Consider the following 27,489-nt stretch of genomic DNA (forward strand, 5'->3'; position numbering starts at 1 on the left):
CATAAACGTGTATTCATGAAGGGCGTTTAGATATTCACTGTAACCATGGAGACATAGTTTGGTCAAGGCACGCATAAAGGTTGTTTGGGACTGGAGTTTGTGAAGCCAAAATGTAAGAGTTTTGTTTGGAGCAAAAATAACAGTTAGGTATAATTTTCATGTTCGGAATTTACTTCAACGAAGGTTTGCCAAACTAACTAACCACTAATGAAAAAAGGATATTCGGGGCATTACATTTGATGATTGATACGGCAGATGGCCAAGGGCAGTAAAACGATCAGTAATGAGAATCAGGCTGCAGTTACAATGTTGGGGCTCTCACATCAACACATGCTGTAAATCTGTGTGTAACCAGAAACAGAAAATGCTGGAAACATATAGCAAGTCTGTCAGCTTCTCACAAAGATAGGTTAATGTTGTGGTTCGTCAGCTTTGAACAGAACTTATTGAAACATTAACTTTTCTCTTTCAAATGTCGGCTGACCTGTCATGCTGCCAGCATTTGCACTTTTTAGTACTTCATTGGCTGCAAAGCGCTTTGGGGCTTCCTGAGGTTGTGAAAGGCGCTATATAATTACAAGTTCTTCCTTTATTTCAGATTTCCAGCATTTGCGGTTTTATATCTATTTTCTAAGTATGGATGTTGCTTATTTGCCGCTCAGCTACATATACATGACAGTATTTCTCAGTGTAATATTATTTTAGAGACAGCAATGAGCCAGCATTCTGATCTTAGACTTCAAAACACATAGTTGGATTTGGACATATTTACTTGGGATTAGGCTGTGTTTCCTGGACATTGTCTTCTGTGTGTGGATGCAAATAACAGGGTCTTATGGCATTCTCTGAGGAAGGTGGTACTATTTTAAAATTGTAACAATGTTGTGCAAAACTAAAGGCAGGTACATTTAAAGTGTGCAACTAATGATTTTAAAATGAAAATAAATAACAAAATTTAGTAAAATTGTCATTTAATACAATATGGTATTGAGGGCAACATATTTTTTTTAAAACACTATCTTAATAATGTTTGCTTAACCTAATAAAGTCATGATTGTTTTCTGCCTGAAAACTGCTGATTACTTATGACATCATTTGGTGAGGAAAAAGGGGCCCACTCTTGTTCAAGCATTACCATTTAAAGTAACCTTGCATTGATGTGACATCAGAAAAGACCTCAGCAAGTTAAATCGCGAATCTACTGTGGAATAAAACCAAGAATGAAGCATTTAAAACACGTATTTCTCAATCCAATATTCCAACTGAGCTTAAAGAAACAATATTGTGGTATCTTCTGTAATGAACTTCGTAGCATGCTGTTGCATAACTAACTAATCACTGGTAACAGAATCCTCAGCCTCCCCATTGAGTTCATTCAGTTGTTTTTAATACGTGATTTATTTTCATAAACTAGTGAATTAGTTTAAAGTAAAACAAACCATCATTGGTACGTCATTTTGGGATACGGGCAACCCTCTGAGTCTGTGTCAGAAAATTCTGGAGATATACAACAGGTCAACCGGCATCTGTCAAGAGAAAAGACAATTTAACATTTGGGATGTGTAGTCAATGATGTTTCTGCCAGGATTCCATAAATACAGTGTTATGCTGGCATTAGAGTAAAAACTGCTCAATATTTAATATGGGGCTAAGTGTGTAATCATGGTTGAATGAAGCTTATTCTGTCATCAATAAATTATGTACTGAACAATTCAGAAATGCAAAATTAAGCAAAACTAATACCCCACCATCACTAGACCATTCTTTACATGAGAGTTGAATAGTAGAGCTGCAGCAGTAATTCCTAGTAAAACGTGCTTCCTTTTCCAGTAAAATATGTTTTATGTGAATGTTAATCAGTTGGCAGAACTTTAAAGGTATTAGTACAGTATGTGGTATTGTTGTGGATACAAAAGGAATTCCCCATCGGAAAACCAATGCTCTTAGTATCTCTATAATTGTCAATTCCCCTTTCTCCCCCGTCTTTCGGATGAGACGTTAAACCGAGGCCCCGTCTCAGGTGAAGGTAAAAAATCCCATGATACTATTTCGAAGAAGAGCAGGGGAGTTATCCCCGGTGTCCTGGCCAATATTTATCCCTCAATCAACATAACAAAAAAAACTATTATCTGGTCATTATCGCATTGCTGTTTGTGAGAGTTTGCTTGTGCGCAAATTGGCTGCCGCGTTTCCGCATTACAACAATGATTACACTCCAAAAGTACTTCATTGGCTATAAAGCTAGATACGAGAATGACTAAACATTGACTGAATTCCAGATTGTTCTGGGGTGGTCAGCTGTCTCTCAACTATCAGGGAGGAGGCCTTCATCTTTCTCAGATCTGGAGCCAAACTCGGGTGCAGGCCTATGAGAGAACATACATGGGTTTGTTTGCTTTGTAGTAGTCGGTTTAAAGATCATTCATCTAACATCTGTTGTATTTGCAATTTGTTTGCAGTTTGTGGCTGTGACTTAGCCAAAGGTGGATTTTTCATGAAGAACAGTGATTACCTTTGTACCCTGGATTACCAGCGGCAGTACGGAACTCGTTGCCAAGGCTGTGGAGAGTTCGTGGAGGGCGAAGTAGTTACGGCACTGGGGAAGACCTACCACCCGAAGTGCTTTGTTTGCTCCATGTGCAAGTAAGACTACATATAATACCTGAAAAAACTGCAAACCTCATAAGACCTTTTCATTCAAAAATATTCTTGATACTTAGAACCATGGCACCATAGAGATGTACAGCACAGAAGCAGGCCAGTGTGCCAGTTCTGTGCCCGAGTAATCTGAAACTAATCCCACTGCCCTCCTCGCTCCCCATGCTCCGCTTCAAATATTTATCCAAATTTCCCGTAAATTATGCAATGACCTCAACTATTCCCTGTGGCAAGGAATTCCAGGTTCAAACAAAACTGCACGAAGACATTCCTCCGAACCCCTCGCCTGAATCTTGGTAATAATGTTAAATTGAGGGCCTTCTGTCATTGACTCTCCAACCAGAGGGAATGGTCTTTACTTATTCACTCTATCAAAACCATCCATGATTTAGAAAATCTCCATTAAATCTTTTCTTAGACTTCTTTGCTCCAATGGAAATAGTCTCTATATCTAAAGTTTTTGCTCATAACTATGGCTCATCCCTGGCATCATCCTGGTGATTCTACACTGTACGCCATGACTTCAGTGTCTTTTCTATAATGGAATGCCAAAAAATGCCAAGCAGTTAAAATCCCCTGTGGGAATTACCCACTGTCTTGCCGTGGGTTTCCAATTCTAACACCAGGCTAACCTAGCGGGAGGAGGAGTCAGGCCAGAAAAGGCCTGAAAAGGTAACCAACTTTTTTTGTGGGCCCCACAAGGAAAATCTAGACACCCCCCCACCCCATCCCGGCCTTTTCCATGCCCCACCTCGACTGTGACACCCGCCCGAACCCTCCCCCAGGCACTTAGCTGAATGCTGGGGACTGTTCCTTTGATCCCTGGTGGGGACTTCTGCCGCCCAATATTCTGCCCCCCACCGACCAGCTGCCCATTCTCACTGGTCTCGGGCAGAAGACTTACAAGAGTTAAAATCGTTTGGATTTATCCAGTTAATAAAGAATATGTAACTTACACATTAAGACCTATATTTAAAGCTCTGTTGCTTTCCTGAATGTATATACATCTGAACTATAACTGCTGTAGATATGGTATATGAGCCACATGCACAACTGTGTACTTATGTCCTTTCAGTGCATAGGAGTGACTTGCACTGTAAAAACTTGTTGTTAACCTAAATTGCAATCATGAAACGAGGGAATTGATTTATATACAACAACAGCTTGCAAGTTGTTGATTTATATACACTTGGTATTGAGAATGTTTTGCAGATGATATAGCCAGATACCAAATATACAGCAAGATTCATGGATTAGTTTCCCAATCTCAGTGGCATTTGCTGTAGAAAATTGCATGATTATCAGCTAGTCCAGTTTTTCATACAGTTGCTGTGATTTGCTTGCTGGTATTACATCTGCTGTATCGTTTAGCTGACATGCCTAGTCAGAAAACGCTAAACGATTACAAGAACCAATCACTGGGGAACTGTATCCACGAATGTGTAATGGAAAAAAAAACCCTAAAGGATTAGGAGAATAATAACTTCATCCCTTGAAATGTTTAGAATAACATTGTTGTGTTACAGATTCAGGCCACCTTATGAAACCTACTTTAAAATGTCCCATTGTAAAATTACACTTTTAAAACTACAATATGTATGAAAAGAGCACAATATAATAAATGGCATAACTTATCTGTCCCTTTTGATCTTTCTTCCCCTCCCCCTTTCAGTGCTTCTTTAGTATGTGTTCTTTCGAAACGCTAGCCAGTTCTGACGAAGGGTCGTTGACCCGAAACGGTAACTCTGCTTTTCCCTCCACAGATGCTGCCTGACCTGTTGAGATTGCTGTTTTTATTATGTAACTTATCTGTGATTGGCATATGCAATGGTGTTTTCAAAACTTGGAATTTACTTATCATCATGTTTGACAATCGTGGATGAATTATTCTCTATTAGACCAGGTTAACATTTTCTGGGGCCGAAATTGCCCCCTTTTTGTGCCCTGGGATGCAATGGCCTTTCCGCCCGGGGGCGAGCGACGGTAGTGTCTTGGGTGAAATTGCCTCTGAGATTTTGGGTCCAATTTACCAGTAGTGCCACGCCCCGCGGTTAGCCCCCTGGCCGGCGCACAACAGACATAGAAACATAGAAAATAGGTGCAGGAGTAGGCCATTCGGCCCTTCGAGCCTGCACCACCATTCAATATGATCATGGCCGATCATGAACTTCAATACCCCATTCCTGCTTTCTCTCCATACCCCTTGATTCCTTTAGCTGTAAGGGCCACATCTAACTCCCTTTTGAATATATCTAACGAACTGGCCTTAACAACTTTCTGTGGTAGAGAATTCCACATGCTCACAATTCTCTGAGTGAAGAAGTTTCTCCTCATCTCGGTCTTAAATGGCTTACCCCTTATCCTTAGACTGTGACCCCTGGTTCTGCACTTCCCCAACATTGGGAACATTCTTCCTGCATCTAACCTGTCCAATCTCGTCAGAATTTTATATGTTTCTATGAGATCCCCTCTCATTCTTCTAAATTCCATTGAATATAAGCCTAGTCAATCCGGTCTTTCTTCATATGTCAGTCCTGTCATCCCGGGCATCAGTCTGGTGAACCTTCGCTGCACTCCCCCAAGAATGTCCTTCCTCAGATTAGGAGACCAAAACTGTACACAATATTCAAGGTGTGGCCTCACCAAGACCCTGTACAACTGTAGTAAGATCTCCCTGCTCCTATACTCAAATCCTCTCGCTATGAAGGCCAACATGCCATTTGCCGCCTTCACCGCCTACTGTACGTGTATGCCAACTTTCAATGACTGATGTACCGTGACACCCAGGTTTCGTTGCACCTCCTTTTTTACGAATCTGTCATCATTCAGATAACAATCTGCCTTCCTGTTTTTACCACCAAAGTGGATAACCTCACATTTATCTACATTATACCACATCTGCCATGTATTTGTCCACTCACCTAACCTGTCCAATCACCTTGCAGCCTCTTAGCATCCTCTTCACAGCTCACACTGCCACCCAGCTTAGTGTCATCTGCAAACTTGGAGATATTACATTCAATTCCTTCGTCTAAATCATTAATGTATATTCTAAATAGCTGGGTTCCCAGCACTGAGCCCTGCGGCACCCCACTAGTCACTGCCTGCCATTCTGAAAAGGACCCGTTTATTCCTACTCTTTGCTTCCTGTCTGCCAACCAGTTCCCTATCCACGATGACATCATTGCCGTGTGCGCCAACCTCGTTTGCGCCCCACGGGGGAAATTGCCCTGCGGCCTGCGAGGCTGGTGCGGGCCAATGTCAGCGCAAGCTTTGTGAGGCACTGACATCCGCCCAGGGCGCTCCTTGAAGGGTAGGCTGTGTATGCCTGGGCTGCCATTTTATATTAATGGCCGACTCTTCAGTTAGCCCGGCAATCATGCCCTTGCCTCGACCTGGCCGCCATCATGCAGCCTGGCACTCCCTTTTGGGTGCCGGGCCGCTGGCCCAGTCGAGCACATTCTTGGTGGCCCAGTAGCAGCCACCAAAGTGCCTGCAAAGTACGCAGTGGCCCTTCCCTTTAACTGAAAGGGAGGGGTATTGTAGCGCTTCCACGCATCGCTGAGCTCAGCGGTGCACTGATGCCCTGGGAGCGCCCCTCCAACGAGGCCGAGCACCTGAGACAACGCTCCACCTCGTTTGAGGGGCGTAAAGCCCAATTGCACGCCGGGGAGGTGGGACATCCGGCCCGGGCGGTAAAAGTCCCAAATGGGGCGCGGGGCAATTTCAACCGCTCTGTGTTTAAGAATAAGCTGCAAGAGTATCTTTGACAGCACTGCACCGTTTGAATACATTCAATTTGATTTTGTAAAGGGAGAGCCTAGAAATTGGTCCATACAGTGCCCATTTTTTCAAGCACTACTAAGGGGCTGCTTGTCATATTGGATAAGGATACATAGAAACATAGAGACATAGAAAATAGATGCAGGAGTAGGCCATTCGGCCCTTCGAGCCTGCACCGCCATTCAATGAGTTTATGGTTGAACATGCAACCTTAGTACCCCATTCCTGCTTTCTCGCCATACCCCTTGATCCCCTTAGTAGTAAGGACTATATCTAACTCCTTTTTGAATATATTTAGTGAATTGGCCTCAACAACTTTCTGTGGTAGAGAATTCCACAGGTTCACCATTCTCTGGGTGAAGAAGTTTCTCCTCATCTCAGTCCTAAATGGCTTACCCCTTATCCTTAGACTGTGACCCCTGGTTCTGGACATCCCCAACATTGGGAACATTCTTCCTGCATCTAACCTGTCTAAACCCGTCAGAATTTTAAATGTTTCTATGAGATCCTCTCTCATTCTTCTGAACTCCAGTGAATACAAGCCCAGTTGATCCAGTCTTTCTTGATAGGTCAGTCCCGCCATCCGGGAATCAGGCTGGTGAACCTTCGCTGCACTCCCTCAATAGCAAGAATGTCCTTCCTCAAGTTAGGAGACCAAAACTGTACACAATACTCCAGGTGTGGCCTCACCAAGGCCCTATACAACTGTAGCAATACCTCCCTGCCCCTGTACTCAAATCCCCTCGCTATGAAGGCCAACATGCCATTTGCTTTCTTAACCGCCTGCTGTACCTGCATGCCAACCTTCAATGACTGATGTACCATGACACCCAGGTCTCGTTGCACCTCCCCTTTTCCTAATCTGTCACCATTCAGATAATAGTCTGTCTCTCTGTTTTTACCACCAAAGTGGATAACCTCACATTTATCCACATTATACTTCATCTGCCATGCATTTGCCCACTCACCTAACCTATCCAAATCACTCTGCAGCCTCATAGCATCCTCCTCGCAGCTCACACTGCCACCCAACTTAGTGTCATCCGCAAATTTGGAGATACTACATTTAATCCCCTCGTCCAAATCATTAATGTACAATGTAAACAGCTGGAGCCCAGCACAGAACCTTGCGGTACCCCACTAGTCACTGCCTGCCATTCTGAAAAGTACCCATTTACTCTTACTCTTTGCTTCCTGTCTGCCAACCAGTTCTCAATCCATGTCAGCACACTACCCCCAATCCCATGTGCTTTAACTTTGCACATTAATCTCTTGTGTGGGATCTTGTCGAAAGCCTTCTGAAAGTCCAAATATACCACATCAACTGGTTCTCCCTTGTCCACTCTACTGGAAACATCCTCAAAAAATTCCAGAAGATTTGTCAAGCATGATTTCCCTTTCACAAATCTATGCTGACTTGGACCTATCATGTCACCTCTTTCCAAATGCGCTGCTATGACATCCTTAATAATTGATTCCATCATTTTACCACTACTGGTGTCAGGCTGACTGGTCTATAATTCCCTGTTTTCTCTCTCCCTCCTTTTTTAAAAAGTGGGGTTACATTGGCTACCCTCCACTCGATAGGAACTGATCCAGAGTCTATGGAATGTTGGAAAATGACTGTCAATGCATCCGCTATTTCCAAGGCCACCTCCTTAAGTACTCTGGGATGCAGTCCATCAGGCCCTGGGGATTTATCAGCCTTCAATCCCATTAATTTCCCCAACACAATTTCCCGACTAATAAGGATTTCCCTCAGTTCCTCCTTCTTACTAGACCCTCTGACCCCTTTTATATCCGGAAGGTTGTTAATGTCCTCCTTAGTGAATACCGAACCAAAGTACTTGTTCAATTGGTCTGCCATTTCTTTGTTCCCCAGTATGACTTCCCCTGATTCGGACTGCAGGGGACCTACGTTTGTCTTTACTAACCTTATTCTCTTTACATATCCATAGAAACTTTTGCAGTCCGTCTTAATGTTCCCTGCAAGCTTCCTCTCGTACTCTATTTTACCTGCCCTAATCAAACGCTTTGTCCTCCTCTGCTGAGTTCTAAATTTCTCCCAGTCCCCGGGTTCGCTGCTATTTCTGGACAATTTGTATGCCACTTCCTTGGCTTTAATACTATCCCTGATTTCCTTTGATAGCCACGGTTGAGCCACCTTCCCTTTTTTATTTTCACGCCAGACAGGGATGTATAATTTTTGTAGTTCATCCATGCGGTCTCTAAATGCCTGCCATTGCCCATCCACACTCAACCCCTTAAGTATCATTCGCCAATCTATCCTAGCCAATTCACGCCTCATACCTTCAAAGTTACCCTTCTTTAAGTTCTGGACCATGGTCTCTGAATTAACTGTTTCATTCTCCATCCTAATGTAGAATTCCACCATATTATGGTCACTCTGCCCCAAAGGGCCTCGCACAACGAGATTACTAATTAATCCTCTCTCATTACACAGCACCCAGTCTAAGATGGCCTGCCCCTAGTTGGTTCCTCGACATATTGGTCTAGAAAACCATCCCTTATGCACTCCAGGAAATCCACCTCCACCGTATTGCTTCCAGTTTGGTTAGCCCAATCTATATGCATATTAACGTCACCCATGATAACTGCTGCACCTTTATTGCATGCACCCCTAATTTCCTGTTTGATGCCCTCTCCAACATCACTACTACTGTTTGGAGGTCTGTACACAACTCCCACTAATGTTTTTTGCCCTTTGGTGTTCTGCAGCTCTACCCATATAGATTCCACATCATCCAAGCTAATGTCCTTCCTAACTATTGCATTAATCTCCTCTTTAACCAGAAATGCTACCCCACCACCTTTTCCTTTTATTCTATCCTTCCTGAATGTTGAATACCCATGGATGTTGAGTTCCTAGCCCTGATCATCCTGGAACCACGTCTCCGTAATCCCAATCACATCATATTCGTTCACATCTATTTGCACAGTTAATTCATCCACCTTATTACGGATACTCCTTGCATTAAGACACAAAGCCTTCAGGCTTGTTTTTTTAACACCCTTTGTCCTTTTAGAATTATGATGTCGTGTGGCCCTTTTTGTTTCTTGCCTTTGTTTACTCAGCCTTGCACTATTGCTTTTTACCTTTCTACCATCTGTTTCTGACTCCATATTACTTCGCCCTATCTCGCTGCATAGGTTCCCATCCCCCTGCCATATTAGTTTAAACACTCCCGAACTGCATTAGCAAATGATACACAAGAGCCATTCTTTACCCTTGCCTCAGAAAGGCGTTAAACACTTTGCATTTGCAAATAAAGGGGCCTTCATACCTGTTTGAGCTCTCTGCTCCAAGATAGGTTTACCCTGATTCGGGGAAGCCAGCCCCAGGGATTGCCTGCAACAAAGAAGTTTAATAACTTGGGATGTGCCGAATTAGACCATTTCCACCCCCCCCCCCCCCGCCAGGCCATAAAAGGGCAAGGCAAGTTAAATACAGCTTCATCTTGGCTAAACATCAACACACTGTTCCAAACTTCTCACCACCTCTCAGCAATGCCACAAGAGGTCAAATCTTAATGTTACATAGAAACATAGAAAATAGGTGCAGGAGTAGGCCATTCGGCCCTTAGAGCCTGCACCAGTGGAAACAACCTCTCTGCCTCTATCCTGTCTATCCCCTTCATTATTTTAAATGTTTCTATAAGATCACCCCTCATCCTTCTGAACTCCAATGAGTAAAGATCCAGTCCACTCAATCTATCATCATAAGGTAACCCCCTCATCTCCGGAATCAGCCTCGTGAATCGTCTCTGTACCCCTTCCAAAGCTAGTATATCCTCCCTTAAGTAAGGTGATAGGCTTATAGGTTACACTGCTAATAGGCTAATGTTTTCAAATATGTCAAGGGTTGTGGATCAAGACTATGCGGAATGAAATTACATTACAGAAATCCTGATCTATATACTGTTGTTGATAATTTTACTAAAGTCAACTTCCTGGCTCACCCGCCATACATTTCAGCTTATCCAGAACTTTTCTGGTTGTATTCTATTCGACAACATGTCCCGCTCACCCACACACTGTCCTTGTTGACCTACATTAGCTTGCATTTTATTACATTACAGAAATGCAATGGACTAATATTATTGGCTTTCAGTCGTTTAGTGCCTCAAATTAAAAATTTTCATTCTTGTGTTTAAACCCCTCCATGGGCCTTGCCCCATCGAATGTTTGTAACCCTCTCTAACCCTACAATCCCGCCTCAAACTCTCAATTCCTAGTGTGCATACCCTCTCTCTATGTTCCAGCATTGGTGACTGTGCCTTCAGCTGCCTCGGCTCCGCACTCTGCAATTTCCTCCTCAAACCTCAAATTCTCCTCCTCCGTACCTCCTTTAAGACCCTCCTTAAAACCTGCCTCTTTGACCAAGCTGATGGTCACCCTCTTAATATCCTTTGGCTTGATATCCACTTTTACTTACTCCTCTGTGAAGCACATTGGGATGTTTTTCTACAGTAAAGATGCAGATTGTTGTTCTATTTTATTCTTTTCTATTTTATAATTTTTTACATAGGGATAGGGATATTTTCACAACAAAATAATTTTTTTAAATAGTAAATCCTAAAACTAGCTGAGCTCTTGCTCTGGTCAGAACTGTTCACCTTGTTGACATGTTTAGACATTTATATTTGAGTTTTCTTCTAGTTCTGTTTCCATGTCTTGTACGTTTAGTACAGTCAGACCTGGTTAATCTGCATGCATTGGGAAAACCAATTTTATTAGACATTAAGAATAAACAGACTCGTTACTGAAATCAAATCCTCATCATAAAATTTCACAAAGTGCATAAAAATATTACAGTATCTTGGCAAAAAAAGTTATGTTCTGTTTCATTTGTTGTATAGGCTGATTGTCCAATTTAAGAAGATTGTTGAATGAATGTTTTGCTCTTACCTACAGTGTTGATATTGAGATTTTCCTTGTCCTCATTCTCACTATTGCATCTTTCTCTCACATTGGAAAATAAAATTCTCAGCTGACTCTGTAACATCAGAAAGTTGTCTTTCTTTGCCATAGTGTTGGGAAACCAGTCCAGAACTTCCCTTGTCACTGTCAATAATGATGCATTCTGCTCTGCGTCAAAAAGTTGTGGGTTCAAGTCCCACTCAGATACTTGATCACAAAGTCTAGGCTGGCACCCCAGTGCAGTGCTGTGCTGAGGGAGTGCTACACTGTCGGAGGTGCCGTCTTTCAGATGAGATGTTAAGCCGAGGCCTCAGCTGCCCTCTCTGTAAAAGATCCCATGGCACTATTTGAAGAAGAGCAGTGAAGTTCTCCCCGGTGTCCTGGCCAATATTGGTCCCTTAACCAACACCACCAAAAGCAGACGACCTGGTCATTATCACATTGCTGTTTGTGGAAGCTTGCTGTGCACAAATGACCTGCCATGTTTCCAAATAACAGCCGTGACTACACTTCAAAAGTACGTCATTGGCAGTAAAGAGCTTTTGGACATTCTGAAGTCATGAAAGGTGCTATATCAATGCAAGTCTTTATGTGTTTCTTTGAACAGCTGAGTAGCACATGGGACTCTCAGAGTTGAGTGTGCATTGCTAAATGCAACAGCAGCTGGTTACTGTAGCTAAAAAAGGAGGGAGAGAGAAAACAGGGAATTATAGACCGGTCAGCCTGACATCGGTAGTGGGTAAAATGATGGAATCAATTATTAAGGATGTCATAGCAGTGCATTTGGAAAGAGGTGACATGATAGGTCCAAGTCAGCATGGATTTGTGAAAGGGAAATCATGCTTGACAAATCTTCTGGAATTTTTTGAGGATGTTTCCAGTAGAGTGGATAAGGGAGAACCAGTTGATGTGGTATATTTGGACTTTCAGAAGGCGTTCGACAAGGTCCCACACAAGAGATTGATGTGCAAAGTTAGAGCACATGGGATTGGGGGTAGTGTACTGACATGGATTGAGAACTGGTTGTCAGACAGGAAGCAAAGAGTAGGAGTAAATGGGTACTTTTCAGAATGGCAGGCAGTGACTAGTGGGGTACCGCAAGGTTCTGTGCTGGGGCCCCAGCTGTTTACACTGTACATTAATGATTTAGATGAGGGGATTAAATGTAGTATCTCCAAATTTGCGGATGACACTAAGTTGGGTGGCAGTGTGAGCTGCGAGGAGGATGCTGTGAGGCTGCAGAGCGACTTGGATAGGTTAGGTGAGTGGGCAAATGCATGGCAGATGAAGTATAATGTGGATAAATGTGAGGTTATCCACTTTGGTGGTAAAAACAGAGAGACAGACTATTATCTGAATGGTGACAGATTAGGAAAAGGGGAGGTGCAAAGAGACCTGGGTGTCATGGTACATCAGTCATTGAAGGTTGGCATGCAGGTGCAGCAGGCGGTTAAGAAAGCAAATGGCATGTTGGCCTTCATAGCAAGGGGATTTGAGTACAGGGGCAGGGAGGTGTTGCTACAGTTGTACAGGGCATTGGTGAGGCCACACCTGGAGTATTGTGTACAGTTTTGGTCTCCTAACCTGAGGAAGGACATTCTTGCTATTGAGGGAGTGCAGCGAAGGTTCACCAGACTGATTCCCGGGATGGCGGGACTGACCTATCAAGAAAGACTAGATCAACTGGGCTTGTATTCACTGGAGTTCAGAAGAATGAGAGGGGACCTCATAGAAACATTTAAAATTCTGACGGGGTTAGACAGGTTAGATGCAGGAAGAATGTTCCCAATGTTGGGGAAGTCCAGAACCAGAGGTCACAGTCTAAGGATAAGGGGTAAGCCATTTAGGACCGAGATGCGGAGGAACCTCTTCACCCAGAGAGTGGTGAACCTGTGGAATTCTCTACCACAGAAAGTTGTTGAGGCCAATTCACTAAATATATTCAAAAAGGAGTTAGATGTAGTCCTTACTACTAGGGAGATCAAGGGGTATGGCGAGAAAGCAGGAATGGGGTACTGAAGTTGAATGTTCAGCCATGAACTCATTGAATGGCGGTGCAGGCTAGCAGGGCCGAATGGCCTACTCCTGCACCTATTTTCTATGTTTCTATGTTTCTATGTTTCAACAACTTATACTTCACTCACTGGTACTTTAAACAGCCCAACAGTGCATACAAACTGGCTGAGCAGAAAATTGGGGACTTACAAATAAACGTTATGGGGTGGAAATTCGGTCGCACCTCTGTTGCGGTGTTCCGAGCTGAGCGGAATGGTAAATTTTGCGCCGGCAAATGGATTGCGTCTGTAGCCACAAAATCCATTAGCTGGGCTCAGCATTTGGAGCAGAGCGCTAAGGGAGGTGTAGCACACCTCTTTTAGGGTGCTAGGCCAGCTGAGCAAGTGAAAATCCTGAGCTAAATAGCCAACCTCGGAGCGCCATAAGAGAGGCCTCAGGGGAAAAAGAAAAACCTGAAAGAAATCACTACATAACTCACGCCACCACAACATAAATCACAAGTGAAAAAACATCACACTTACCTGAGGTCGACATTACTTACCTCACTGTGGCCGCTCAGCTTGGAACGCCTGCTTTTACAGGCACCCCCACCAGGGCGCGCTAGGGAGTGCTACGGATCGGGCGGCAGCCAAAATTCAAGCCGGTGTCGCAAGCAGCGGCGTTGCACACCAGCTCGCCTCTTCCGGGCAGTAATGCTCCGTGCTCCCTCGAAACCGGCACTGAATATCCCGGCGGGACGCTGGAAGCTGGCCGTCCGCCCGGAAATGATTTCTGCCACCATTGCCGCTCCTCCAGGGCTCTAAGAGTGGCAGTAGAAAACTGAAAATCCGGCCACATGAGTTTAGCTAGCATTTACCCTGCACCTCGCTATCACATTCATCACAGTGACTGCGATGCTGAGTCAAACCACAAGAGTGGCTTTTATATTAAAGAAACCAAAGCAAAGGGGCTCTGATATTTGATACTCATTTCAATATGGGTTCAGAAGCCGAGGTGTACAGTTTAATCATTTTGTAAAAAGATCCAGGTTGACAAGAAAAAATTACGGACCCCCAGATATACCAGAGTATTGGACTATGGGTAAAGGAGGTGCACCTGTACTTCAGTCATTCAGCTGACTGCCAGATGAAAATTTTGACTCCAGTTTAGGAAGTAGCTCTTTTTCCCGCTGCACATTGCTATTCAGAAATTGGCAACAATGTTTTTTCCTTCCTGTTTTCCAGGCGCCCTTTCCCAGCAGGGGACCGTGTGACTTTCAATGGAAAAGACTGTCTGTGTGAGCGCTGTGCCCAGCCAAAGTCTTCCAGCCCCAAGGAGATTGTCAGTAGCAACAGTGAGTACACATAGGGGAGAAAATCAGCAAACTTTCAGATAGCAATGGGAAAACCACCTCGTTGCTTCCAGCCAATTAGATGTGACACTCATAAGATGTTCAGGGAAGCTGTATTAAGGCTGACAGCTTCCACTCTGTGAACTGAATAGGTTCCTCATTCTCGGAGGTCCTCGGTACACGAGTTCAATGATTAGTGTTTGCCAGTAGGTTGTGCTTTAATAATTGTTTCACTCGTTTTTTTCAGGATAATGGCAGCCAGTACCTTATCCATAATTTTGTCAGGAAGATTGGTAAATTGTGCGCGGACCTATGGTAGCAAATGGCTGCCTGGTCATTGAATCCATTTGCTAATCAGTAAATTTAGTTTGTCTCAGATATTAGTTTTTAGAATTTCTGGACTTGTGTAAACACCACATTCTGGGAAATTCCAAATCATTATTTTGAAATCCTGTTAAATTTAATTTCTTGACTGGTAACTAATCAACTAAATATCAGTTATACATAAAGCCATTAGAATAACAATCCTACCTATATTATCGATATTCAAACCAGAAATGTGCAAGTTTTACTGTAAACTTTACATTGATAAGGATAATAAATGCAACCCAGACTGATTAAATCATTGTTGGAGACAGAAGGGATTGGGGTAAGGTCGATGTCACATGCATTACTGAACTGAAATTTTATCTGACTACCAATTTCGTATTGAAAATTAATGTAAACAAAATCTCATTTTTAGCTGCATGAATGACTTTTTAAAGATTTTCTACGGTTCCTTTTCTCTTTCACAGAAGAGAGTGCTTACTCTAAATCAAAAGCGAAATATCCCGGATACTGGAAATCTGAAATAATAACAGGAAATGCTGGAAACACTCAGCAGGAAAGAAACAGAGTTAACTTCTGACGAAGGGCCATTGACCTGAAATGTTAACTCTGTTTCTCTCTCCATAGATGCTGCCAGACCCACTGACTGAATGTTTCCAGCATTTCCTGTTTGTATTTCAGAGGGCATACTCTCTTTTCCTAAAGAAATTCTCGTACAATTACTGTACAATTTTGTCATACGGTATCAAAATAAAAATACATTGGCATAATTTTAGGGTTATTCTGGTTGTGCAGATGCTGAGAGCTTTGTGGATCCACAGAATGAAGAAAGGACCTCATTAATGTAGTCTCAAACAAAGATACATAATTTGAAAGAACAGTACACATTTTTATCAACAAAGGAATCAAATCACTATTTTTCCTCTGGATAATTTAATAGTGTACTCTCCTGAATCGCAACATGCAAGGGAAATTGGTTGGAATTTCGGCTTTGATGTTTTTGGGACCATAATGGTGGCGGGGTGGGAAAGTTAGCGCACGGGAATAGTTTGCGCCCCAGTAGTTAATTTAGGCAGTTGGCCCTGCATCAATGGGCACAGCGCTAAGAGAGGCGTTGTACACCTCTCTTGGGTGCCAGCCTGGGAAACTCCCGAGCTAAAGAGCCAGGCCAGGAGTGCTCCGAGAGATGTTTGGGGGAGGGGGGGATCCCCTAAAAAAAATCACAAAAACATTCCCAAAACATTGCCCATGCCACTACAACACAAATAGCAAAAAATATTAAAAGAAAAAACAATCACGCTTACCCTAGGAGTCCATTTCTCAGCTCTTCGCCGACGGGATGGTTGGACTGCCCTGATTTCCCAGGAGGTCAGTGTGATGCGCGCTTTGGGGCAGACGGGTCGGGCAAGAGTCAAAACTCGTGCCGCTGTCGCAACCAGGGGCGTTGCACTCCGTGCAGCTCTTCCAGGTGGTGCTGCTCCGCGCCGCTGCTAAACCGGACCCGAGGATCGCTGCAAGCGCTGGAGGCTGACCGCCCAGCCAAAACACCTCACCGCAGCCACTGCCGCCGCTCCGGGGCGAAAAACAGAGCGGAGAAGACCTGAAAATCCAGCCCAAGGAGTTCAGTCATTCCAACTGTAAATGTGGGATCAAATCTCCTCACAATCTAGTTTACTCACGACAGTACCAAAATCACCCTGGCCAGTATTCTTGGGCATGCACAACTGATAACTTTGTAGATTACTTACCACAGTTGGGGGGACACAATTGATCTTCGTTTATGCAGTTAATTAGAATCATAGAATGGTTACAGCAGAGAAGGAGGCCATTTGGCCTGTCGAGCCTGTGCCGGCTCTCTGCAAGAGCACTTCAGCTATTCCCACTCTCCCGCCCTTTCCCTGTAGCCCTGCAAGTTGTTTTCCTTCAGGCACTTATCCAATTCCCTTTTGAAAGCCCCGATTGAGTCTGCCTCCACTATCCTTTCAAGCAGTTCTTGAGAATGACAAGACAGTTGGGTTAGTGCAAAGCCAGTAATACTGCTTCCTTGTTATTTAGATTACATTTTTTAAAAGTAAGACTGGCCTCTATACAGCGCCTTTCATGCCTTCAGGATGTCCCAAAACACTTTACAGCCAATTAAATACTTTTAAGTGCAGTCACTGTTGTCACGCGGCAGCCAATTTGCGCACAGCAAGCTCCCACAAACAGCAATGTGATAATGACCAGATAATCTGTTTCAGTGATGTTGATTGATGGATAAATTGGCCAGGACACCGGGGATAACTCCCCTGCTCATCTTGGACACCTGAGGGAGCACACAGGGCCTTGGTTTAACGTCTCATCCGAAAGACAGCATCTCAATCTATCAATAGAATTGTTCTAATTGTTTTTCCAGCCTGTATGTGCATAATTTTCAACTGACAGTTTTCAATATTATACCAGAAAAGTTTCCAGAGAATTCTGGCTGATAAACAAAACATAAATTATGACTCAAACTTATATTTATAACACAAGTGTGGATTTTATAATGTGGTTCTGTGGCACTAGTTGGTCACATCATTCTGAAATCACACTGCATGAAGGAAAAGCAATTGCACCCTCTCATGGTTAAAAAATGTCATGTTATAACTCAAACCTTCCATAACCCCACAAGGAAAGAACTTGCATTTATATACCGCCTTTCACATCTGCAGGAAATTCCAAAACGCTACCCAACCAATAAAGTACTTTGGAACAGCAGTCACTATTGTAATGTAGGGAAACATGGTGGTTAATTTGCACAAAATAAGCTCCCACAAATAGCAGATAAATAACTAGATAATCTGTTTTGGTGATGTTGGTTGAGGCATAAATGCAGGGCAGACACTGGGGAGACCCACCCAGCTCTTTGATTAGTCCCAGTATTTGTATTTGTTCACCTAAAAGGGCAGGCAAGGCCTCAGTTTAACATTTCATCCCAAAGACCACGGGCTCGAAATTCAGTACCGCTGGAAAGCTGGTGCTCCCACAACCCTTTTGGGACCATTAGCGCCAAAATTCTTTCGTGGCTGGGCCACCCTATATTCAGCTCCAAAAGTGAAAAAATGGGTTCCAACACTAATGAACCCTTCCAAAGTGGATTTTTCAGCGGTGTGGCTGTCTTAATTTGAGTGTTATCACCACTGAGAAATTCAGCATGCAGGTAAGGGTTTCTAATGAGTCAGCTGCTCTCTGGCCTTTTTAAAGGCCAGGATTTGCAGCAAGGCCCTGAGGGGGGAAGCGGTTTGGAAGGGGTTTGGAATGAGGTTGGAAGGATGGCTGTTGTAAGAAATTCAAGGAGAGCAAACAGGTTCATTGATAATGGAACTGGAGACACTGATGGACGGTATGGAGGACAGAAAAAGAGGCTATGGATGCTGGGTCAATTGACATTTTCAAGACTGAGCTCGCTAGATATTTTAAATTCTTCCCTCCCAGAATCTTATCAGTGTTATATCTCAGGGCCTCAGAGGCACCCCTTGTGTCCAGCATTGCTCGGGTACAAATGGAGGGAAATACGTCATGTGACCTATTACCACCCTCCTTTGCATAGCATCTTAATATGCCTTCCCATTTGTGGGCAGGAGTATTATGTGCCTGTTATTTCTGAGAGAACACAAACTTGGCCCCAAATTCCATGCCCAAAAAAAAAATTTCACAGCTCCAGCTAGGCAGAATTGCATCCTCATATTTCCATTTCAATGAATCTGCGGTCCATAGAGATACTTGGCTTTCTCAGTGGTCTGATCTTGCCGATGCTATACTCAAATTTTACCCAAAAACATCCCAGCAGCAAAGAACAAGAATGAACTACACGCTAGAGCATAAAATGCAACCATTAGCAATATGTGAGTAGCTTGAGTGCTTTAATAGAAAAAGTATACCCAATTGTTTGGCTAATCATTTGTGAGGGATCTTCTGCAGTCATATATCATCGCAAATACTGTTATTTATGTAGCAGAGTGGCTTCAACAAAGTCAATATGCTAGCATTCTATACTGTCACAATAACCCTGTACTGCAACATTTTGTGATATAACTGTATTGTTTACAGTTCACTCATTCATGGAGAGAACTTTGTAACATTCCCCCTCACTATAGTACGTCACACATGGCCCTCAAGGGCAGTCTTTCACATAGTAGAAATCTGGGACTCACTTCTTCAAAAGGCAAACTGACCCGATCGCAGAAAAACTCCAGCGTTGTCGCATTCGTGCACCGACTGGAAAACCTCGCGGGGGCACTACCGGGAAAAATCCTACCTTTTTGATGCTCAATATCGCTGGCCTGGCCACTTTTCAGCGGCCCGCGCACTGCTGAGGTCACCAGTACACAACTACCTTTACTGCAGCTTCACCGCACTGATTTCGGCGGAAGTGCGCACCGCTCAAATTCCCGCCCCCCCCCCCGAGCTGAATATGGCTCGGGGAGGGAAAAACACCCGACCATGGCGGCCGATCGATTTTTCCGATCGGCCGCCCAAACCCCACGGTAGCCGTCCCTTCAGGGACGGTGAACATCGGCTCCCCACATCTCTGACAGTGCAGCACTCCCTCAGTACTGAACTGAAATGTCAGTCTAGATTTGCTCAAGTCTCTGGAGTGGGGTTTAACCCAAGATCTTTTAACTTAGCAGCAAGCATGCTACTGCTGAGGTAAGGCTGACATTATATAGGGATAGGAGTCAGAATACGTGGCAAAAGACACTGCGAATAAAATCATTTCAAAAAGGTGGGACTGTGCCCCTCCAAGCACTTTTACCATTTTTGTGCAATCATTTTATAACTTCAATATTTTATGTACAAAAGACTGAATTACACATACTAATAGTTTAGTGTTGCCGATATATATTCGCTATTAATGTCAATAACTGACCGATTATTCAAGTGATTACCTGCTGGATAAATACAGTGAGCCACTAGGGGACGATCATTGTTTTTCTAAGGTACAATCCTGTTTCTGTAGCGACAGCACTCCAAGTTGGATTCAAACCTTGCTTTACCCCAGACTCCAAACGCAGTGCATCGGAAGACATTCAATAATTAATTTCAAACAGCTGACTTGGTGGAAGGGTTTGTAAAAGTCAATATCCGAATGATTTGGAGTGTTTAGAGCTGGTCTATTTGAAGTTTTCAGGATATTAAGGGGAACAGATAGGGTAGATAGAGAGAAACTATTTCTACTGGTTGGGGATTCTAGGGCTAGGGGGCATAGTCTAAAAATGAGAGCCAGACCTTTCAGGAGTGAAATTAGGAAACACTTCAACACACAATGGGTGGAACTCTCTTCCGCAAATGGCAATTGATGCTAGATCAATTGATAATTTAAAATCGGAGATTAATAGCTTTCTGTTTACCAAAGGTATTAAGGGATATGGGCCAAAGACGGGGGTATGTGGAGTTAGGTCGCAGATTAACCATGGATGGCAGAGCAGGCTCGAGGGGCTGAATGGCCTACCTCTGTTCCTATGTTCCTGTGTCCAGAAAGGTACTAAAGGAGGCCATATATCTGGAGCTGGGCACACTGTCATGTTGGGTTAAATGATTCTCACCATCAATTCGTGTCAAACTGGCCTGGCCAGTCATTTGAGCAACAGCAGATACTTTTTAATGGTCAAACTATAAATGCTTACAATTTTTTTGAGATTGCAGGAAATTGGAAGCAGGTCCTAATTCCTAACTAGAACACAATGTAATCAGTCATTCGTTTCTGTTGTCGGGGAGAGTTCTTTTTGTCGAACTAAAGCGGAACTGTTTCCAAACTCTGCCTTGGCATTTCAGATTTTCTGTGAGTTACATTTTTGTTTTCATCACCGCAACAACAGCAACTTGCATTTATATAGCGCCCTTAATGTAGTAAAACATCCCAAGGCATCACCCATTTATTCTGTGTATATTATTTACACAGCTCCCCCATGTTGATATTTTACACCAGAAACAATAAAAATCATAGTTCACACATGGGATATATCAACTAGCATGTAAATGCTTCAGGAATGTCACAGCAATAATCAGTTGCCAGAGAGCACACTGCAGTATCTGTGGGAACTCTATCTTGAGCAAAAAAAGTTTGTCGAAAGCAATTGCGATTGTACACTTACAGGATAAATCCTGTATTTTCACTTGTAGAAGGATCTCAGTCATTATCTCTGTGACTCTCTTTCTGCCTGTCAGCCTATCTAGCCATCTATGTATCTATCTGTGTATTTATCTAGTGCTGGAGCATTGATTGTGCAGCTTTCAATCAGCAGCCTAGGCCCTGATTGGTACTCCCGATAGATTTGCCTGCTCAGGCCTGAGTTAAAAATACTGTAGGGTCTCAATGATGTCATTGGGCCGCAACATGCAATTGTAAAGAAGGACCCGGTTAGCTCAAGGCGCGTGTCCTTGCTGCCTGCTCAGGCGAGCAGGTTAAAATGGCAGAAGTTGCGATCATGACGACTTTGAGACAGGTTTTAACTGCCCGACCCTCAGGTTTTTGCTGAGCGAGTAGGGTTAAAATTGCCCCCGACTCTGAGGGATACCAGTACATGAATGTTTGGTACAAACATCATAAATTCCTCTTTCTGCTATATTCCAGGTGAATAGCAGTAAAATAGCAGCAATATGTGTTATGTTTAGAATAACTCCACAAGACTGTATGTATATCTTAAGTTCAAACTGTTGTGACCTTGGTCTCTTTATTGTAACTCCAGAGTGAGGAGGCAGCATGGTGGACTGCCTTTTATACCTGCTTGCCCAGGGTGTGCAGATGACCCTTGGGTCTCCCACAGGTGTGCCCCCTGGTGGCAAGTCTTACACATTGGTAATGTTTACATACATAACATCATTCCCCCCCAAAGTCTTATGTACAAGTTATTTACAAGTTGAGGCGATCCGGGGCTCTGTATTCCGGGTTGATCGCTTGAGTTGAAGTCCTGGCATGGGTGAGTCGGTCGGATCATTGCTGCACTGCGGTGTGGCTGGTCTGATCGGACTGTTGGGCATGGTGGGTTCATCCTCGTGGTTGACCGCGAGGTCGATTGCTGGTTGGGTGTGTGTGGGTGGATCAACGATGGTAATGTTCTCTTCAAACTGTTCTTGGTTGTCAGAGAACCGCAGTTTGGTCTGATCCAAGTGCTTCCTGCACGTTTGTCCATTCAAAAGTTTGACAACAGACACTCTATTCCCCTCCTTGGCTAATACAGTGTCAGCAACCCATTTGGGACCATGACCATAATTAAGAACAAACACAGGGTCATTAACTTCAATGTCGCGTGATACAGCCGAGCGATCGTGGTACATGTTATGCCGGTGAAACCGGGTTTCTACATGATCATTGAGATCCGGGTGGACTAAGGAGAGTCTGGTTTTGAGTGCTCTCTTCATTAACAATTCTGCAGGGGGCACCCAGGTAAGCAAGTGGGGTCTCCTGCGGTAGCTGAGCAGTATCTGAGATAGCCGGGTCTGCAGGGAACAGTCCGTCACGTGTTTCAAGCTCTGCTTGATGGTATGGCCTGCCCGTTCCGCTTAACCATTGGATGTGGGCTTAAATGGCGCAGACCTGACATGCTTGAAGCCATTGCGGGTCATGAATTCATTGAATTCCGAGCTGGTGAAGCATGGTCCATTGTCACTAACAAGGACGTCTGGCAAATCATGGATGGCAAACATGGCCCGGAGGCTTTCAATGGTGGCAGTGGACGTACATGATGACATTAATGTACATTCAATCCATTTAGATTAAGTGTCCACTGCTACTAGGAACATCTTTCCTAGAAAGGGGCCAGCAAAATGTACGTGGACCCTGGACCACGGTTTGGAGGGCCATGACCACAGACTCAGTGGGGCCTCCCTTGGTGCATTGCTCAACTGTGAGCAAGTGTTGCATTGGTGTACGCATGACTCCAATTTCGAGTCAATGTCGGGCCACCAAACATGCGACCTAGCTATGGCCTTCATCATGACTATACCTGGGTGGGTACTGTGAAGGTCGCATATAAATGTTTCCCTGCTTTTTTTTGGCAAAATTACACGATTCCCCCAAAGGAGGCAGTCCGAATGGATGGACATTTCATCCTTGCATTGGTGGAATGGCTTAATTTCGTCTTGCATTTCCCCTGGGACCGCCGACCAGCTCCCACTGAGGACACAGCTTTTTACTAGTGATAGCACTGGGTCCTGGCTAGTCCAGGTCCTGATCTGGTGAGCTGTGACGGGTGACCCCTCGCTCTCAAAAGCATCCATTACAAGGAGCAAGTCTGCAGGTTGCGCCATTTCCACCCAGGTGGTGGGCAATGGTAGCCGACTGAGGGCATCTGCACAGTTCTCCTTGCCTGTTCTGTGGCGAATTACATAATCATACGCAGATAACGTTAGTGTCCATCTTTGAATGCAGGACGAAGCATTAGTGTTAATACCTTTGCTTTCTGAGAACAACGAAATGAGCGGCTTGTGGTCGGTTTCGAACTCGAACCGGAGCCCAAATAGGTATTGGTGCATTTTCTTAACCCCGTATACGCATGCTCATATTTATTTTTTAACCATACTGTAGGCTCTTTCAGCCTTAGATAAGCTTCTGGGCGCATATGCAACCGGTTGCAGTTTGTCTGACCTATTGGCTTGCTGTAACACACAACCGATCCCATACGAAGATGCATCACATTTACACAGGTCATACAATACAAGTAACTTGTTGGAACATAGCAGGTTTGTGACCTTGTCTCTTGAGCTTTACCCCAAACCCAGTCATCACCCTTGCGTAGCAATAAATGCAATGGTTCCAGCAAAGTGCTCAACCCTGATAGAAAGTCACCAAAATAGTTGAGGAGTCCCAGGAACGAACGCAGCTCCGTCACATTCTGTGGTCTGGGTGCATTCTTGATGGCCTCCGTTTTGGAGTCCATGGGTCTGATGCTGTCCGCCGCAATCTTTCTCCCCAGAAATTTGACCTCTGGCACCAGGAAAACACACTTGGAATGTTTCAACTTGAGTCCCACGCTGTCCAGTCGCTTGAGAACCTCTTCCAGATTGTGCAAGTGTTCGGTGATGTTGCGGCCAGTGATCAAGATGTCGTCTTGGAACACCACGGTGCGCGGAACCGATTTCAGCAGACTCTCCGTGTTCCTCTGGAAGATGGCCGTCGCCGAGCGAGTCCCAAAGGGGCATCTGTAGTATATGAATAGTCCTTTGTGCATGTTGATGCATGTCAATTTTTTCGAAGGTTCAGCCAGCTTCTGTGTCATGTAAGCAGAGGTTAGATCCAGCTTGGTGAACGACTTCCTCCCTGCTAGCATTACAAACAGGTCATCTGCTTTGGGTAGTGGGTACTGGTCCTGTAACGAGACTCAGTTGATCATTACCTTGTAGTCCCCGCAGAATCTGACCGTCACATCGTTCTTCAACACCGGAACAATTGGATTGGTCCACTCGTTGAACTCGACTGGCGATATGATACCCTCTCGTTGAAGTCTGTCCAGCTCGATCTTGACTTTCTCTTGCATCATGTATGGAACTGCTCGGGCCTTGTGATGAACGGGTCATGGATCAGGGACTAGATGGATCTGCACTTTGGCACCTGTGAAGTTGCCGATTCCTGGCTCGAATAACGATGGGAATTTGTTTAGCACTTGGGCGCATGAGGTGTCATCCTCCGAAGACAATGCTTTGATGTCATCCCAGTTCCATCGGATCTTTCCTAGCCAGCTTCTGCCGAACAGCATTGGGCCATCGCCTGGTACAATCCATAGTGTTAAATCATGCACAGCTCCATCGTACTATACCTTCACTGCCGCCCTGCCAATGACTGGTATGAGCTCTTTGGTGTAAGTGCGCAGCTTGGTATGGGTTGGACTTAGTTTTGGCCTTTGTGCCTTATTGCCCCACAGTTTCTCAAAAGCCTTCTGGCTCATAATTGACTGACTCGCCCTCGTGTTCAATTCCATGGAAACTGGGTTTTTGGTGGTGAAGGTTTGTACCTCATACATTTTCTCTTCAGCCTCAGTTGAGTTGCCTCTCTTACTCGTTCAGCGTGATCCATGCCGGATCGATCATCTTCTGCCAACTCTGCCACGTGGTGAGTCGTAGCATGTCTGCACATTTGCTGGAGGTGCCCCATTGTTCCACAGCCCTTGCACACGTAGTGCTTGAATCGACATTGATGGTCTCGATGATTAGCCCCGCAGTGCCAACACGGTGTGAATGGATTCGCATTCACACCCCACGGTGGACCCTGAGTCATCCTCGGTCTGGCCTCTGCGGGCATGTAGGCCCTGCCATGTACAGTTCTGCCTGCTGAAGGCGTTATTTTATGCACATTACTTGCTGGTGAGTTCTGATGCTGCAATGATATCTGTTTAATGTTATTGTTCGTGGACATAAAAGCGTGGGCTATCGTGATGGCCTTGCTCAGATCTAGGGATTTGGCAGACAGCAGTTTGCGAAGAATGACCTCGTGGCCAATTACAAGCACGAAAATGTCCTGCAACATTTCCCCAAAAAATCCATCAAATACGCACGGTCCCGCAAGGCGTCTTAGGTCAGCGATATAGCTCGCCACGTCCTGGCCCTCGGAGCGATGGTGCATGTAAAAACGATACCTGGCCATCAAGATGCTCTCTTTTGGCTTGAGATGTTCCTGAACCAGCATGCACAACTCTTCGTATGTCTTGTCCATTGGTTTTGTCGGTGCTAGCAGATTTTTGATGAGGCCATATATCGTGGACCCGCAAACGGTGAGGAGAATCGCTCTGTGCTTGATCGCGGTTTCTGCATTTTCCAGCTCGTTGGCCATGAAGTACTGGTCAAGACGCTCAACGAAGGCTTTCCAATCATCACCCTCAACAAATCTCTCAAAAATACCAACGGCAGCCGTAACTGCGTGAAAGTTCGTGATCTGTTACTCGTCGCCAATTGATATGTTTAGAATAACTCCACAAGACTGTACATCTTAAGCTCAAACTGTTTTAAACTTGGTCTCTTTATTGTAACTCCAGAGTGAAGAGGCAGCATTGTAGACTGCCTTTTATACCTGCTTGCCCAGGGTGTGCAGGTGACTCTTGGGTCTCCCACAAGTGCACCCCCGGTGGCAAGTCTTACACATTGAATTTACATTTACTGAATTTCAAGGAAAAATATTAGCGTCTCATGGTGTAACTTCACGATCTGTGCATTTTATGTCGATAATGGAACATCTTTGAAAATAGTGAGAACTTTTTAAAATCATTCTCGAGCTGTTGTGTATGTTGGGAAACAGAATTCAGATCACGTTAGTTAGAGTCTTCGTAAGAGCTAACACAGGATACTCTTCTTAGCAACAATAAACTGAATACATAATTAAAAATGCAGCCTCTTGTCATTGTCCTGACCACTGCCGGAAAGCAGACACTGGCTAAGAACAGGAATGGGCTCAAGGTGCAATGCTCTCTGTGGTTTAATAGCCAGCCGACACTCCGTGTCTAAAGTTACACATGACAAATGGTCAGTTAGATGAGCCGGCAGGGGATAACCAGCACCAAAGAACTGTATCCCAGTGAGAGTTTGTGCCTTCAGAAAAGAGGGGGAAAAAATGATCATTTTTAAAATTAAAAATTAACGGTATTGTTTACAAATATCCATTGTAATGTCTTATTGAAGAGTATTCCATTTAGCACATTCTTCTACACAAACTTCATTAGCTACAGATAGAGAAGCAAACTTGCAGAAAATGCAACGTGAAGATGAGTATTCATATATATCTCTCATTTGTGACATAATCGTGGACAAGAATTATCATGCTTAAGGCTGTAGGCTGTATGTCACTCCAAACATTCTAAAATTAACCTTTCAACAAAGAGAATCTTCAAATTCCAACAGTAACCTTTCAAATTCGGAACTATTTGGTCCACAGTTGACCCAGAACTGCAGAACCCCAGGAGATCACACTACCAGTAGGGAATGCAGATTAGCCAACTGATTTTCCAGGACTGGTCAGCTTTAAATAGCTCTTGAATCTGTTTGAAGTTGCATTCCCTCTCACAGGGATGCATGAACAGAGAGACATTGGGGGTGTGTGTGCACAAATCGTTGAAGGTAACAGGGCAGGTTGAGAAAGCAGTTACAAAGACTTGCAGGATCCTGGGCTTCATAATAGAGGTGCAGAGCAGTGGTGGGCAAAATACCATCCGCAGGCCATATCCGGCCCGCCAAGTCTTCTATCCGACCCATTGGATGGGACAGAAATAGAACACGAGCCTGAGCTCAAGCTGCACATTCGTCTATCCACTTTCACTTCTCATGGGTCAGAAACAGACCCAAACTGCAGCCAAGGAAAACACATAATAATACTTCATTCAAATGAATAATTTGCAAAAGGGATTCTCCTTGGCCCAATTTTAAAAGGATCCGTTCTGTGATTCTGGTCCCCAATGGTGGATGTCTGTACCCAGAATGCACTACAGACT

General features: G+C 44.2%; 1 protein-coding gene across 9 annotated transcripts in view; it reads left to right on the plus strand.

Moving 5' to 3' along the window:
- ablim1b (actin binding LIM protein 1b) overlaps window positions 1-27,489 on the plus strand; it is a 569,062-nt gene that overhangs the window by 333,000 nt on the left and 208,573 nt on the right. For all 9 annotated transcript variants that reach the window (XM_070876584.1, XM_070876581.1, XM_070876586.1 and 6 more), the window contains exons 3-4: window positions 2,460-2,643; window positions 14,622-14,731. In XM_070876584.1, coding sequence (XP_070732685.1) covers window positions 2,460-2,643; window positions 14,622-14,731 — 294 coding nt within the window. The remainder of the gene's footprint in view (window positions 1-2,459; window positions 2,644-14,621; window positions 14,732-27,489) is intronic.

Source organism: Pristiophorus japonicus, chromosome 3 (genome assembly GCF_044704955.1).
Source record: "Pristiophorus japonicus isolate sPriJap1 chromosome 3, sPriJap1.hap1, whole genome shotgun sequence".
NCBI lineage: Eukaryota > Metazoa > Chordata > Chondrichthyes > Pristiophoridae > Pristiophorus > Pristiophorus japonicus.